This window comes from Gobio gobio, assembly GCF_949357685.1.
Source record: "Gobio gobio genome assembly, chromosome: 14".
NCBI classification, from domain to species: Eukaryota; Metazoa; Chordata; class Actinopteri; order Cypriniformes; family Gobionidae; genus Gobio; species Gobio gobio.
The window spans coordinates 21,787,146-21,804,057 of NC_137107.1; the positions used below are offsets into that span (position 1 = coordinate 21,787,146).

Here is a 16,912-nt window from a genome sequence, read left to right on the forward strand (position 1 = left end):
ATACAATATAGAATTCATTATTTTAAAAAAACTATCGCAAATATATCGCGATTAATTGCATCTGATAAAAGTTTATATAGGCTATGTATATGTCTAAAATACAATATAATACAATATAGAATTCATTATAAAACAAATGTTTATTTTCTCGCATATATATCTTGATTAATCACATCTAAAAAAAAGTTAATATTGGCCATATAGGCCTAAATATAATATAATATAGAATTCATTATCAAACAAATGTTTATTTTATCGCATATCGCGCTTAATCGCATCTAACAAAAGTTAATATATAGTAGGATAAAAATAAATAAATACATTTAAATTTCACGAAATTGAACAATACGTCTTTATACAGTTTGTAACCTGTCCATCGTCCATTTATTTACAGCATTAAATACAGAAGTCATTTTAAGACAACACAAAGCATTTTCGATTCAGTTTATTTTACTTTCACATTATCTTAATATTTTCCCTGGCTAATTCATCAAGATAAGCATATGGTTATTTTATTTCCTTCCCTGAATTGTGACTCATATGTTTAATAAATATAAATAAAACTCATGGTAATACATTGCAACCATAACTGTTTTACCCATCCTGTGAACAGAGAAAGTGCAGCCTTTTTCAAAAATCATAATACTGTATGTCTGATGTAAATAGATACTTGTAAAACACTCCTTAACTTTTACAGAACAAACCTCGAAAGTGTTGGATGTGTAACAGTAACACGTAAAAGCAGTTTGCATGTTAATTTGCTCAAATATGGCTGTTTTATGTTTGTTATATCCATTTACTATTATGAAAACAGGATGAAAATATCTAGAAGGATCATTCAACAACTATTGAAACAAAAGCGTTCAGCATTCAGCACTCATCAACAACCAGCAATAAACAAAGAAAGAATTATTAGAATGCTACAGTTCAACTTCCAGAGACTGAAGACTACATGTGTCTATCTATTAATAATAACAACTCTGTAGATATTAGTGCTTCTGCTTGACTTTGGTCTTTTGCCATCTCTCAAGTGAGAGTGAGTCTCAGCACTCCTCTTTTCCAGCCATTCCAGCCAATGTGATCTGAGTCAGTTGAGCAGAATGCTCCTTTGCTTTGAGCCGCAGTGCTGCTATGCTGGAGGCACGGAAGTCCACTGTTGGGGGGGAAGGTAAGGGTGGTGAAGAGGAGAGAAGGTTGTTGGTGAGGTGGGAGCGTTGAATTGGACTCTCGATGGCAGGAAGGGGTATCCTTTGCAGTGCCATTGGACCTAAGCTTGTAAACAGTCTGTTGAGAAATGTAGAAACAGAATATTATAGTGTGAAAGTAACTTAATGGTTTGTGTTGAACATGGAGACGAGGCTCACCTTCCAAAAGTGGGACTGATGAAAGCGGGATGTCTAAACATAGCCGCCCCTAACAGAGCACTGAAGCCGTGAGGGGAAACAGAGTTTGGGGGAGGCTGAGCCAGTCTTTGGAGGGGGGCAGGCCAAGCTGAATCAATAGCTGGATGCGGGTTTGGGACAAAAGGATTCCCACTCAGGTAATGACATAAGGACTGTGGAGCAGAGGGGGTCCCGGGATAGTGTAGGCTCAGAGTGTGTGACTGGACCCCCGCCTTTTCCCTTTTCCTCCATTTTGCACGTCGGTTCTGGAACCAGACCTTGAGAGGAAAACAATGCATTTGTCAGTTACAAATAAGTAAAAAGAGCAGTTTGTACATTTGGCAAAGAAATCTTGTCCCACCACCATGAAAGCACAAGCAATTGTTCCCTAAGTCAAAGATAAATTAAAGCTAGACTGCAGGCTTAATTAGAATAATCTTGAAAATGTTACAGAACTTGTATTATTCATGCATCTTATGACTGAGAATAACTGTACTCAAAAATGTACTCACTCTCATGTCTTTCTAAAACTTAGTCTTTTTGTCTTCTGTGTAGCACAATACAAAATGATAAAATCTCTCAGTGTTTTTCCTCCTATACGTTTAAAGGTACAGATATAGTTTGGTCCTGGTGCTTTGGACTTTCACTGTACACTCTTAAAAATAAAGGTTCTTTGGCGAGGTGTATGGTTCCACGAAGAACCGTAAATATCCAAAGAAACCTTCCTTTGCACAAAAGGTTCTTTATAGCATAGAAAGGTTCTTAAGACTATAAAAGGGTTCGAATTTTTTTTTTCTTTAAAGAACCTTTCCCAAATCGGTTCTCCAGGGAACCAAAAGTGGTTCTTCTATGGCATCGCTGTGAAACCCCCTTTTTGGTTCTTCCTGGCACCTTTATTTTTAAGAGTGAATGGGCAAAGCAGCTGAAAAAATCTAAAATATCTCCTTTTGTATTCTGAAGAAAAATAAAGTGATGGTGAGTAAATGTCAATGATGACAGAACTTTGTTTAAGAAGGTTGTTTACCGAAGAAAATGTGTAAATAGTGCAAATATAACGAAAAATTGACAATAACGCTTTAGTAAATATTTTTAGGTATGTGTAAAGTTGCATTTAGTTGATACAAAAAAGTAACTCTCCAGAAAAGAACCGCGAATGTTTATATATTCTTGCGACATTTTTTCTCTGATGTAATATCTAATAGATCATAATTTTTACGGTGCTTTTCATATAGTATGTGGCTATCGAAAAAAGCTTATATAAACAAATCCTACCGATCAGTGAAAAATGTATGTTGAATCTCAGATAGGCTAGTTTGTAGCGTGAATTGTTGCCAGTATTGTGTAGAGTTGTAGAAAAAATGTCAATAATATTTAGACTTAAAGGTGACCTTTAGAATTGAGAAACCATTGATGTGAATGTTTGTATGCTTGCCATCGTGAAGAGTGAAAGAGAACAGGCTGAATATTGAAAAGAATGAGATGAATAAGAAAGAAAACTTACTTGCACTCGTGCTTCTGTAAGATCAAGTCGCATAGCTAATTCTTCCCTTTAATTAGAGAGAGAGAGAGAAAGAGAGAGAGAATTTTTTTTAGGTCGAGTCTTTATCTCGTTTTTTTTTTACTAACATTGACACTTTTTTTAACTACATTTTTTTTTAAAATAGGCTATATTATATTATATTATATTCGTGTTGCAACGAAAAAATATAGGAATATAAATTATAGGTCTACACTTTTTTATTAAACATCAAAAGTTTTTTTTTATTATTCTACTGAAAATAAATGATATTGTCGTAGGCCTAAATGAAGTTGTGACGTATAATGACATCTAACCAATAAATCGCTTTCTATTTATTATTGCATAAGGTTAAAGCATTAAGTTCTAGTAGTTTACCTTGTGAAAACATCTGGGTAGTGGGTCTTGTGAAAAGCTCTTTCCAGTTCCTCAAGCTGATAGCTGGTAAATGTGGTCCGGTATCTCCTCTGTTTTCGTTTTAACATCCCATCTTCAGTGTCACTTCCCGCTGATAAAGTGGTTTCCTCACAATTCTTCAAATATGCGTCTCGTTCTGGCAGCCCCATTCGATTCGGAGACGCATTTGTCTCTCTTTCGGCTTCGTCCTCCTCCGGTCTTGGCGTGGGACTGGACTGTAGAGACGCGTGCTCCTGATACGATCTTGCACGACTGATGTTTACTAGCGAGGCCTCAGCAATTTTGATCTTTTCACAAGCTGTGTGTAGCAGTCTTGCCTCGTTTTCGTTTGTGTGAATGTCTATGGATGAGCCTGTCAACGGGGCGAAGGGGCGGCGGAGCTTCGGCGGCAGGTGCATGTCTGGCTGAAGGGGCCACAAACTGTTTGGTGATGCTGTCAGTAAAAATATAAAGTATCTAAATTAGCCTATTATCAACATGATTAATTAGGTTACAGATAAGAATTTAGGCCTAGATAATTTAATTAAACATGGAATACTTTTAATGTCCATGCAGTTTAATAATTAGCATTACTTGAAACTGCACATTGTTATTAATTTATTGCATACAATATTTGTTGCACTGTAGGCCTACTAATTAATCGTTATGCCTATTTCAAGTCCAAATAAATTATAATTTAAAGCAGGTAATTTCATAAATAGCCAGGCTACCATTTTTTGAGTTTACAAACAATAGTCTAATATAAACAACTAAAACAGAAACGTATCATAGTTTTTAAAGAATAAGCTACTTACCTTCAACTTTTAAGGAACTTTTCCTTCCTAGAATACTGTCGATGCAGTACGAGGACAACAGAGGTGATCTACATTTACATTTTGTTTGGTCTGGATTATCCCCCTCTGCTTCGTTGCTCATATCTCTGGCTTTCATGAAGGATACAGAAATCAAAGATCCATTGAGTGCGCGCGTCCCGGTGCTGTCGCTGACTGATCGCTGCGAAAGCTCGCGCACGCCGACCTTTGTACTGATGCTTCAGCTTCCAAAACTAATCTACAGCATCTGATTGGTTCTCCGGTAAAAGCCTCTGCCACAGGCTGGGTGCTTTAAAGACACTAACGCTTTATCTGACAATTTACACTGACACATTTCAGATTAAAACTGACTTCAGAATGTCATTAATAATAACAGAATAGCTAATAATAGGCTAGGTAATAGTAGTCTATAATAATAATAATAATAATAATAATAATAGCCTAATAATAATAGCTAATAATAATTATTATTATTATTTATTACTGTTGTTGTTGCAACAACTTGTAGCCTAAATTAATAGGCATTTTACAATAGGCTATATTAAAATATTTATGAATATTGCCTATAGCCTATTGACAAACCAATTAGCTACAACATTCAACAGCAGTCCCAGCAATCCCTTTTGTGATTTTGTTCTTTACCCCTGAAAGAAAGAAAGAAAGAAAGAAAGAAAGAAAGAAAGAAAGACAGACAGACAGAAAGACAGAAAGAAAGATACATATTTTTAACTAACATTATTGCATAGCTGTCATAGATTTATTGTAGGCTACTTTCTGTTTATAAAACAGATTTGTGTGGCATTTGAGCGGGGCACGCGCCTTGAGCGCCATCTACCGCATGAAGCCAACACATTTACCGTTTTAAATAGAAGAAAACGTGAAAAAAGGGAGAAAATTAAGAGTAAATAATCACGAATAATTGCCAATTTACAAAGCGTTCTTATATGCAAGGTCAAACGTCTAAAATATTAGTTAAAATGTATAGCTTTATTGTGTCTGAACACAAACTGTTTATGTTAGTTTTGTGGGTAATTTAATTCAATCGGTTTCTCATATCTTTAAAATAACTTTTTTCCTTTTCTTTTTTTTTAATAACATGGCATTGTAGCTAGTTACATGGTATCAGGACAGGTCACGCTCTCGTGTTCACCATGGAAACAGTAGCCTACACACACATTGGTAAAGCACAACAGAGCAAGTGAAGTGAAAATGGCAGCTGAAGAATCCGTCGACGGTCCATATTACCTCGAGAAAGTTTTGATTCCAGAGGACTCCGAGGATGACTATATATACGATGAAGTGACTCTCGACGACGAACTCAGCATAACCGAGGGAGAAGAGGACTTGGAAACGGCCGTTAAAGCAGCGCTGGATCAAACAGATGCCACAGAATGCATAGCACAGAGGGTCAGTTCAGCCAAACTTCCAGTTCCTAAAATACCTGAAGTGGTGGACGACTTTCTCCGCAATTATCTAGTAAGAATGGGCATGAAGAGAACATTAGACTGCTTCCAGACAGAGTGGTTTGAGATGATACACAAAGGCTTAATGAAAGCAGACCAAATGGAGGTCGTACCTGATGCCTACACACACAACCAGCTCCTGGACAATGAGTTAAAAAACATACAAAGAGAGCGGGATAGCTACAAACAGGCTGCTTTTGAAGCTGGAGAAACCATAGTAAAGCTACAACGAGAGCGAGACTTCCATAGGATGCAGCACAAGCGTGTTGTTCAAGAGAAGAATAGACTTATTGAGGACATAAAAAAGCTGAAGAAACACTACGCATCCTACGAGCCTGCTCTTAGACAGCTAAATGAGAAGTATCAGACAGCTGTGAGTCAGAAGATGCTGGTTAGTCTGGAGAGAGACAGAGCGTTCAGCCAGGTTCAGAACTTAGACAGCTCTCTACGTACTGCGCACTCTTCCCCAGGAACTCGGACAGCTCTAAGAGCTGCAAACCCTACACAGGAAAGAGAAAAAATCCAGAAGAGTCCACCGAAAGGAGCACGCCCGCCATGTGACAACATTGCATCGTACGAAGCTATGAAAGACCCCAACAAGAACACAAAACATCCTAAAGATTCAGAATTCCCATCCAGCACGCGCATCAATCCCTACTTGCCTCAAATCAAAGCTTTATCTTCCGTCAACACCAAATCAGCCAACTTCTCTCTCTCAAAGTCTTTTAAAGCACACACAATGGCAGTAAGCTTCCTCGCTCTCCATCCCCGTAAAATGATAGTAGCCTCCTCAAGTGATGACCAGCTTTGGAGGTTGTGGGGAATACCAGAGGGAGAGATGATCATGACTGGCGAGGGTCACACTGATTGGCTGTCGTCCTGTAGCTTCCATCCCAGTGGTGGTTACCTGGGTACCACAAGTGGGGACACCACTGTTAAAATTTGGGACTTTGCTCAAGGTCGATGCGTGCTCAGCTTGGAGGGACACATCCACGCCACCTGGGCCTGTTCCTTCCATTCCTGTGGTGATTTTGTGGCCTCTTGTTCTATGGATAACACTGCTAAAGTGTGGGACTTGAATAGCGAGCGTTGCCGCTGCACTCTACGAGGACACGTTGACTCGGTGAACAGCATTTCTTTCCTGCCCTTCTCAAACATTCTACTAACCTGCTCGGCAGACAAGACCCTCTCTCTTTGGGACGCCCGTGCTGGATTGTGTGCGCAAACATTCTACGGGCACAAGCATTCGTGCAACAACGCAGCCTTCAATGCCACAGGTGACACAATTGCTTCGTGCGACTCTTTTGGGGTGGTCAAATTATGGGACGTGAGGAACGTGTCAGCAATGGTGTCCATAGACACTGGGCCTCATCCCAGCAACCAAGTGGCCTTCAGTCCAAATGGAAGAACGCTAACAGTGGCGAGCAACGATGGCTCTGTGAAAATAGTAGAAGTTGCATCTTTACATATGTCTAGTCTAATGGCTCATGATGATGCCGTTCAGAGTGTCATTTTTGACCATAAAGGGGAATACCTTCTATCTGCAGGCTCTGATGGTGCAATTCACGTCTGGTCATAACAAAAAATATTTACAATGGCTGAGAAATTGTTTTGCAATTTAAATACATCCAAAATATACATGTATTTGTTTAAAAATAAAACATGTTTTCCTGCACGCAAGCTTCTAAATTCTGGAAGAATTTTATAATAAGCTTTAAATAACCAAATCAACAGCAAACAGTGCATTTGCAAGAATATTTTCCAAAAATATTTAATAACATTTTTGTTGTGCTTTGACATTTTACATTGACAAGTCAAGTCATAAAATCTTTATTTACTCATTTAATAATCATAAATGCACAATGTTCTTATTATTTAATTTGTATGTCTACATGCATTATAACTTGCTCTAATGACATATTTTCTTGAATATTTGCTCTTTTGTTATATTTCCAATGTTTGACCTCAATCAATCACTAACCCTGTAAAACCCTTATAGCAAATAAAAATCTGATACAAATATTCAACTTGGTAGCTTTGGACTTTTTTTCTTTCTTTTTGTTCTAGATAAAGTTTAACAGCATGACTAAATAATTGTATACGGGCAAACCTGTTAACTGTACTGGACAACTTTAAAGTTTTTTTAACATCATTTCCACCTTTATTCCTAAATTATTGTAAATGTTATTTCATTTTTATATGCTATCGAATGTGTTTTGTAAATATTGTCAGTGACATGTTAAAATTACCATATCGAATGAGAAGACATAACCAAGTAAAAGCTTACTGGCCTAAATGGGGAGCGCAAAACGGCGAATCATCTGACACTTTTGTTCATGTATGTTCATGAAGACATAGTTGAAGAGCTATGTCTTCATGAATGTCTGAGCTAAGAGGGATAGTTCAACCAAAAATGAAAATTACCCCATGATTTACTCACTCTCAAGCCACCCTAGGTGTATATGACATTCTTCTTTCAGACAAATACAGTCAGAGTTAAATCAAAAAAATTCTGGCTAATCCTAGCTTTATAATGGCAGTGATTGGAAGCCCAAAATTTAAAGCCCAAAAAAGTGCATCCATCCATCATAAACGTACTCCATACAGCTCCGGGAGGTTAATAAAGGCCTTCTTAAGTGAATCGATGGGTTTGTGTAAGAAAAAAATCCATATTTAAAACTTTATAAAGTCAAATATCTATCTTCCGCTAGACCGGGAAAAGCATACAGTATATGACGTTGAGAGGCGTTACACTGGCGGTCTGGCGGAAGCTAGATATTTGACTTTATAAAGTTTTAAATATGGATATTTTTCTTACGAAAACACATCACTTCGCTTCAGAGGGCCTTTATTAACCCCCTGGAGCCGTGTGGATTACTTTTATAATGGATGGATGCACTTTTTTGGGCTTCACATTTTGGGCTGCCATTATAATGCAAGACGCTAAGGCTGGAGGAATGGGGGGTTTATCTGTCAGTCCGGCAGATGCAAGGCTGACGCTTTTCTCCATGACCTACAGGGAGACCTGAAACACATTTACAAATTGCACAAATTAGACATATTTCACAGGATATAAAAATGCAATAGTCTTCTGTGCAGTGGATGAGGATTGACTCTATGACAGTTGCAGCAGGTATTGAAAGGTAATGTAAGGAAGCTGATTCTGATGTCCAAATTCAGATTATCAAACCAAAGCCAACAAAAAAGCCAAAAAAAATGTCAATACATCTTCAAGATTATTTATCTTATCAGTACCTTGAAGCATGAGAGAGCATCTTCTCCAGATGAAGCCTCTGCTCTGGCTCGCTCTTCCTTGAATAAAATGGCTGCATTCTGTGCAAAAAGATGGAGAGATACTGTACCTACCTTCAACTTTACACCTGCTTTCTAAGCTGTACAATTAAGAGCGATTTCTGCATCCTCCATAAGAACATCTTTTCTAAAGCCACAGTTTTCTTGCATGATTAATAGTTCCATTGTAATTAAATTCTCACCATCTGAGAAGCCCGGCTGGAACCAGACATCAGTGTCCATCACATTTATATCACTGCTCTCCGGGAAAAGGCCGGTAAACATGGCAAACAGCAGCACCCACAGCGACCACACTGTTGCCTGCCTGAATTATGTGCCTTCTACATTGAGAAAAGACAGAAAATGTATTTTTGTCTCATGTGGATGAAAGACAACAACTCCAAGAATGCACTTGCTTCGCTGCCCTACGAGGCCACTCCCTACACCGCAGCGTCATTTTGATCTTCATAATAATACAATAATTTCGTTCAGTTAGAGAACAAACACTACAATTAAAAACTGAATGTGTCTTTTCAATAAAGTGTGAGTGAGCCGAATGAAAGTCACAGGACAAACGCTGCAGGAGTAGGATTTCATTCAGTATGAGAGGGAAGTACATTCTGTGAGTGAAATCTCTCCCCTATGGGCGGGTTGAAAACATGCGGAACAGCTCCTACAACTGGCTGTAGTTTTTAGCCTCTGGCCAAAAAAAATCCTCAGACGACGCAAAATGACGATATTTGCGTCATCTGAGGATTTTTTTCCAGAAATAAAATGCATATGAGGGGGGAAAGTACCATAGTTCGTATATACTACGGGGTTTCTACAAAGCTTTAATGCTAGATCACTGAAGTTACCCTTTAAGTTTGCTTTTCCACTGCATATTTTCTTACTTTAACTGAAATGACATCTAATATCAGTCAATAAAAATAATATTATGATTGCATTTTCTTCTTCTAAGAATAGTGTTATTGCATTTTTATACTGTACATCTCGATGTATCACGTCTGATTACGACATGGTACACTGGTCATTAGAGTCCAAGTCCCAAACAACATGTTTGAAAGATACAAACCTAGGTTTTATAGGATGAGATTTTCAGGGGGTCCCCACAGCCGAAATCGGTCAATTTGACCTCCAGGGTCTCCGTATTGAAATCTGCCCTGGAACAGCACATGGCATCAGTGTCAATCATCTGCTACATGACATGACACGCCAACTCCTCACTGAAGAGAGGGAGCCAAATTATCCGCCCCCCTTCTTCTTGCGGATGGTGTTCTAATTAATATATAATTATTATATATAGAAGACTGTGTTTGTTATATTTTGTATTCTAACAGTAAACTCACCCCCCGATCCTCATAATCTCATCTGGACTGTCCTGATCATGAGGCTGGACGTCCTCCACTTGTTGGTCCTCGACAGTAGGGGAGACTTCAGGGCTACTGGAAGGAGGCTCCTGATGATCATTGTCCTCTACAGATGATTGTCCTCTAAAGCTGATGTGCTCTGGAGAAGTCTGATCTAAAGAGAGGATTATCAACCGAAAGCTTGTTTTAATTAATAAAATATTGCATACTCATATTCATTCTTCATTTAGGGAACTTTTGGTTAATCTTGAAAGATTAAACTTCTTCAAACTGTTTAATCTACACTCATCGGCCACTTTATGAGATTCACCTGGCTAGTACCGGATTCGACCCCCTTTTGTCTTCAGAACTGACTAGTGATGGGTCGTTCGCGAATGAGTCGGCTCTTAGAGCCGGCTCTTTTAGGTGAACGACGGGAGCTGGCTCGCATTTCTGAAGAGCCGACTCTATTTAAAAATATATATAGCCTATAGAAATTAAATCATTATGTCATAATTAAATAATGAATTTTATTTTATTTACAATAATTGACTAATTCAAAGAACAAAAAAAAAAATGATATAGGTCTAAAGGCGCACACATTCGTTTCGACTGTCTGGTCAGCCTCACATTCTGTTCCTGTCAATCATACACGAGGTGTCAACGAATTATACGGCATGAGGGAGGGGCCGAGCCATCACACACACGCGTCACACTCACAGTGTCAACTGTCAAACTCGGAGGAGAGGAGAGGAAAAACAGCTGTGAAAAGTTCAAACAAAAGCAGGAAAATGAGTCGGAAACACAGCAGCATTTGGAATCATTTTAATGATGTAGACAATGTTAAAGCACAGTGTAGAATTTGCCAAAACAAAATCTCACATAAAGCCGGTTCTACCCACAACCTATACCGGCATATGTGAACTGTGCACCCAACTGTGAAGCTAGCGGAGCTTCGAGAAACTAGCGGTCCTGCTAGTGATGGTGGTGGAGGAGAGACTGGAGCCAGCACCTCACGTGGAGATGTATCCACTCAGTCAAGTAGGCCTAATCCGTGACCCAAAGCAACGCAGTCTTCTATAATGGACCAGTTGCAAATGCAAATGTTTAATAGTATTATTTTTTCATAAATCAATGCATTTTTAAAGAAATTGTGAGACATTGTGAGTATTATTATTTAATTTAATCTTTTAATTAGAATAGTTTTCACACCTATCATAGACAAAACATTTAAAAAAATTAAAGAGCCGTTTGTGAGCCAAAAGAGCCGGCTCTTTTCAGTGAGCTGAGTCAAACGAGCCGGCTCATGAAAAAGAGCCGGATTGCCCATCACTAGAACTGACTTAATTATTCATGGCATAGATTAAACTAGTCCAGGAAACATTCTATATAAAAATTATATATCAAAAAAATCACAAACACATAGGCTACAGTATGTACTAAAAATTCATTTAATTTTATTTTTATTTAGGATATTAATATTTGTGTGGTTCATATTATACAGTAAGATCATTTAGAGTTGGCATTTTAACAAATATTTAACAATTGAGAACAACAGCAACTCAGCCACAAAGCGGCCCCGTAAAATTGCAGAAGTTGCCAACTTTTTGCAGTCAATAGCTACAGACCTCCAAACTTCGTGTGGCCTTCAGATTAGCTCAAGTACAGTGTATAGAGAGCTTCATGGTATGGGTTTTCATGGCTAAGCAGCTGCATCCAAGCCTTACATCACCAAGTGCAATGCAAAACATCGGATGCAGTGGTGTGAAGCACGCCGCCACCGGACTATGCAGTGGAGACGTGTTCACTGGAGTGACAAATCACACTTCTCTGTCTGGCAATCCGTTGGACAAGTCTGGGTTTGGTGGTTGCCAGGAGAACGGTACTTGCCTGTTGCCTGACTGCATTGTGCCAAGTGTAAAGTTTGGTGGAGGGGGGATTATGGTGTGTGATTGTTTTTCAGGGGTTGGGCTTGGCCCCTTAGTTCCAGTGAAAGGAACTCTTAATGCTTCAGCATACCAAGACATTTTGGACATTTCATGCTCCCAACTTTGTGGGAACAGTTTGGGGATGGCCCCTTCCTGTTCCAACATGACTGTGCACCAGTGAACAAATCAAGGACCATAAAGACATGGATGGACGAGTTTGGTGTGGAGCAACTTGACTGGCCTGCACAAAATACTGACCTCAACCCTCAAAATAGAATACCTTTGGTATGAATTAGAGCGGAGACTGCAAGCTAGGCCTTCTCGTCCAACATCAGTGCCTGACCTCACAAATGTGCTTCTAGAAGAATGGTCAAAAATTTGCATAAACACACCTAAACCTTGTGGAAAGCCTTCCCAGAAGAGTTGAAGCTGTTATAGCTGCAAAGGGTGGGCCAACTCCATATTAAACCCCACGGATTAAGAATGGGATGTCATTAAAGTTCATGTGCATGTAAAGGCAGGCGTCCCAAAACTTTTAGCAATATAGTGAGTTGGATGATGTCTGAATGTATTCCAGTGTGGTTTTATTGTGTTCACAACAGCTATTACAAAAATATCCATCCATCCATCCATCTTCTTCCGCTTATCCGGGGCCGGGTCGCGGGGGCAGCAGTCTAAGCAGAGATGCCCAGACTTCCCTCTCCCTAGACACTTCCTCTAGCTCTTCCGGGGGGACACCGAGGCGTTCCAAGGCCAGCCGGGAGACATAGTCCCTCCAGCGTGTCCTCGGTCTTCCCCGGGGCCTCCTCCCGGTTGGACATGCCCGAAACACCTTCCCGGGAAGGCGTTCAGGAGGCATCCGGAACAGATGCCCGAGCCACCTCAGCTGTCCCCTCTCGATGTGGAGGAGCAGCGGCTCTACTCCGAGTTCCTCCCGAGTGACTGAGCTTCTCACCCTATCTCTAAGGGAGCGCCCAGCCACCCTGCGGAGAAAGCTCATTTCGGCCGCCTGTATCCGGGATCTTGTCCTTTCGGTCATGACCCAAAGCTCATGACCATAGGTGAGAGTAGGAACGTAGATTGACCGGTAAATCGAGAGCTTCGCCTTACGGCTTAGCTCTTTCTTCACCACGACAGACCGGTACATCGACCGCATTACTGCAGAAGCTGCACCGATCCGTCTGTCAATCTCCCGTTCCATCCTCCCCTCACTCGTGAACAAGACCCCTAGATACTTAAACTCCTCCACTTGGGGCAGGAACTCTCCACCAACCTGGAGTGGGCAAGCCACCCTTTTCCGACTGAGGACCATGGCCTCGGATTTGGAGGTGCTGATCCCCATCCCAGCCGCTTCACACTCGGCTGCAAACCGTCCCAATGCATGCTGAAGGTCCTGGTTAGAAGGGGCCAACACGACAACGTCATCCGCAAAGAGCAGAGACGAAACCGTGTGGTCCCCAAACCTGACACCCTCCGGCCCTTGGCTGCGCCTAGAAATTCTGTCCATAAAAATTATGAACAGAACCGGCGACAAAGGGCAGCCCTGCCGGAGTCCAACATGCACCGGGAACAAGTCTGACTTACTGCCGGCAATGCGGACCAAACTCCTGCTTCGGTCATACAGGGACCGGACAGCCCTCAGTAAAGGACCCCGGACCCCATATTCCCCCAGCACCCTCCACAGGACGCCGCGAGGGACACAGTCGAATGCCTTCTCCAAATCCACAAAACAAATGTGGACTGGTTGGGCAAACTCCCATGAACCCTCCAGCACCCTGTAGAGGGTATAGAGCTGGTCCAGTGTTCCGCGACCAGGACGAAAACCACACTGTTCCTCCTGAATCCGAGGTTCCACTATCGGCCGGATTCTCCTCTCCAGTACCCTGGCATAGACTTTCCCGGGGAGGCTGAGAAGTGTGATCCCCCTATAGTTGGAACACACCCTCCGGTCCCCCTTCTTAAAAAGAGGGACCACCACCCCGGTCTGCCATCCCAGAGGCACTGTCCCCGACCGCCACGCGATGCTGCAGAGGCGTGTCAGCCAAGACAGCCCCACAACATCCAGAGACTTGAGGTACTCAGGGCGGATCTCATCCACCCCCGGTGCCTTGCCACCGAGGAGTTTCTTGACCACCTCGGTGACTTCAGCCCGGGTGATGGACGAGTCCTCCTCTGAGCCCCCAGCCTCTGCTTCTTCAATGGAAGACGTGACGGCGGGATTGAGGAGATCCTCGAAGTATTCCTTCCACCGTCCGACAACATCCCCAGTCGAGGTCAACAGCCGCCCTTCGCCACTGTAAACAGCGTTGGTAGGGCACTGCTTCCCCCTCCTGAGGCGCCGGACGGTTTGCCAGAATCTCTTCGAGGCCAGCCGATAGTCTTTTTCCATGGCCTCACCGAACTCCTCCCAGGCCCGAGTTTTTGCCTCCACGACCACCCGGGCTGCAGTCCGTTTAGCCTGTCGGTACCTGTCAGCTGCCTCAGGAGTCCCACAAGCCAGCCAGGCCCGATAGGACTCCTTCTTCAGCTTGACGGCATCCCTTACTTCCGGTGTCCACCACCGGGTTCGGGGATTGCCGCCTCGACAGGCACCGGAGACCTTGCGTCCACAGCTCCGAGCAGCCGCTTTGACAATGGAGGTGGAGAACATGGTCCACTCGGACTCAATATCTCCAGCCTCCCTCGGGATCCGGTCGAAGCTCTGCCGGAGGCAGGAGTTGAAGATCTCTCTGACAGGAGACTCGGCCAAACGTTCCCAGCAGACCCTCACAGTACGTTTGGGTCTACCGAGTCTATCTAGCTTCCTCCCCCGCCATCGGATCCAACTCACCACCAGGTGGTGATCAGTTGACAGCTCCGCCCCTCTCTTCACCCGAGTGTCCAAGACATACGGCCGCAGATCAGATGAAACGACCACAAAGTCGATCATTGACCTACGACCTAGGGTGTCCTGGTGCCATGTGCACTGATGGACACCCTTATGCTTGAACATGGTGTTCGTTATGGACAAACTGTAACTAGCACAGAAGTCCAATAACTGAACACCACTCGGGTTCAGATCAGGGGGGCCGTTCCTCCCAATCACGCCCCTCCAGGTTTCACTGTCATTGCCCACGTGGGCGTTGAAGTCCCCCAGTAGAACGACAGAGTCCCCAGTCGGAGCACTCTCCAGCACCCCTCCCAGAGACCCCAAGAAGGTCGGGTACTCTGCACTGCCGTTCGGCCCGTAGGCACACACAACAGTGAGAGACCTATCCCCGAGCCGAAGCCGCAGGGAAACGACCCTCTCGTTCACCGGGGTAAACTCCAACACATGGCAGCAGAGCTGGGGGGCTATAAGCAAACCCACACCAGCCCGCCGCCTCTCACCATGGGCAACTCCAGAGTGGTAAAGAGTCCATCCCCTCTCGAGGAGTGTGGTTCCAGAGCCCAAGCCATGCGTGGAGGTGATTCCGACTATCTCTAGTCGGAACCTCTCAACCTCACGCACAAGCTCAGGCTCTTTCCCCGCCAGCGAGGTGACATTCCATGTCCCAAGAGCCAGTTTCCGTGTCCAGGGATCGGGTCGTCTAGGCCTCCGCCTTCGACTGCTGCCCGATTCGCTTTGCACCGGCCCCCCTATATTACAAAAATATAATATTTTAGTTTGGAGGACAGAATTCCTAAAACAAAACTTATTTAGTGTTTGAAACCATCATATAAAACCACTGCTAAAGACAACCATTTGTGTAGCTGGACTTTTTTTGTTTGTTCCAAAATTGTATAGTTGGTGAGATATTGCCCTTGGGACAACTTCACAAAGACTCATTAAAATGTAATGGTTCTGATGTTTCTATCTTCCGAAGTGTGATCATATTTCAGGTTTGAATTCCTTATTCTCTTATTGAAATTCACTGGCCAGTGACCATGGTTATTTCATTCACCCAGTGTCTGGAGGGAAGTAAATGTGTTTTCTCCTATACAGCCACATGAGGGCCGCAGTCATCCCTTTTATTTGCATCACAGAAAAATCCTAAATAAATAAGAAGGGCATTTTGGAGTTGAAGAAATTTGGCAATGAAGTTTACTTGTGCTTTGTTTGTTTACATGTGTTTTCTCACACCTAAAGTATGACTGCAGCCAGGTCTGAGACAGTCTGCCATCTCCAAATATGCCAAATAGACATTAAGTCATCACCGAAATACTACCGGGTTTGAGAGTCCTGGGTAACCGTTTGGATGCAGCTAGGATCTTTAAGAGTATTTAAAAGTCTTTAGTGCAGCTTTTCATTTGAATTACTGTTATATAGCATAAAAAGGTTGGTTGTTTAAGGCTGGAAGCTTACGCTGCTGTTTTGATCCAATAATTAATTTGGAACAAACGGGTTGATGTGCATAAGTCAATTATTAATCTTATCCTTGTTACAAATGTTACATGTACATAGTAATAACAGTAAATTATGCATAATTACATGCAACTAACCCTCAAACAAACCCGAACCGTATAAGTACCTAGATGTTGTTAATTATTATTACTTAGTACTTAAATATATTACAGCTGTTACAATGACAGCTTAAAATAAAGTGCAACCTTATTCTTTAATATTCTTTTAAATAGAAATTATTATTATTATTATTTTTTAGAACTGATAGGAAAATGTAGGATTTAATCTGAGCGTTTAGATAAAGGGCCAGGCTATACAATCACTTTAGCTTTCAACGTTATCAGCGATAAAAGGAAAGCATCTTAAAGCTTTTAGAGAATACCATACTATT

General features: G+C 41.9%; 2 protein-coding genes and 1 long non-coding RNA gene across 3 annotated transcripts; 1 reads left to right on the top strand and 2 right to left on the bottom strand.

Moving 5' to 3' along the window:
- Positions 1–340: 340 nt before the first annotated feature.
- arxb (aristaless related homeobox b) lies at positions 341–4,304 on the bottom strand. Its single transcript, XM_079835136.1, has 5 exons — positions 4,110–4,304; positions 3,277–3,748; positions 2,884–2,929; positions 1,365–1,660; positions 341–1,284 (listed from the first exon to the last, which is right to left on the bottom strand). Exons 1-5 carry the CDS (start codon positions 4,243–4,245, stop codon positions 1,044–1,046), a joined length of 1,191 nt encoding a protein of 396 aa, XP_079691262.1. The 5' UTR covers positions 4,246–4,304; the 3' UTR covers positions 341–1,043.
- Positions 4,305–5,336: 1,032 nt separating this feature from the next.
- Positions 5,337–7,169, top strand: spag16 (sperm associated antigen 16; the record flags this gene model as incomplete). Its single annotated transcript, XM_079835557.1, has 1 exon — positions 5,337–7,169. The coding sequence occupies one exon, from the start codon at positions 5,337–5,339 to the stop codon at positions 7,167–7,169; it is 1,833 nt and encodes a 610-aa protein (XP_079691683.1).
- Positions 7,170–7,351: 182 nt separating this feature from the next.
- On the bottom strand, positions 7,352–10,405 carry LOC307137729. Its single transcript, XR_013817947.1, has 4 exons — positions 9,957–10,405; positions 9,085–9,222; positions 8,846–8,923; positions 7,352–8,615 (listed from the first exon to the last, which is right to left on the bottom strand). It is a non-coding gene; the product is annotated as an uncharacterized lncRNA (long non-coding RNA).
- Between the last annotated feature and the right edge of the window lie 6,507 nt (positions 10,406–16,912).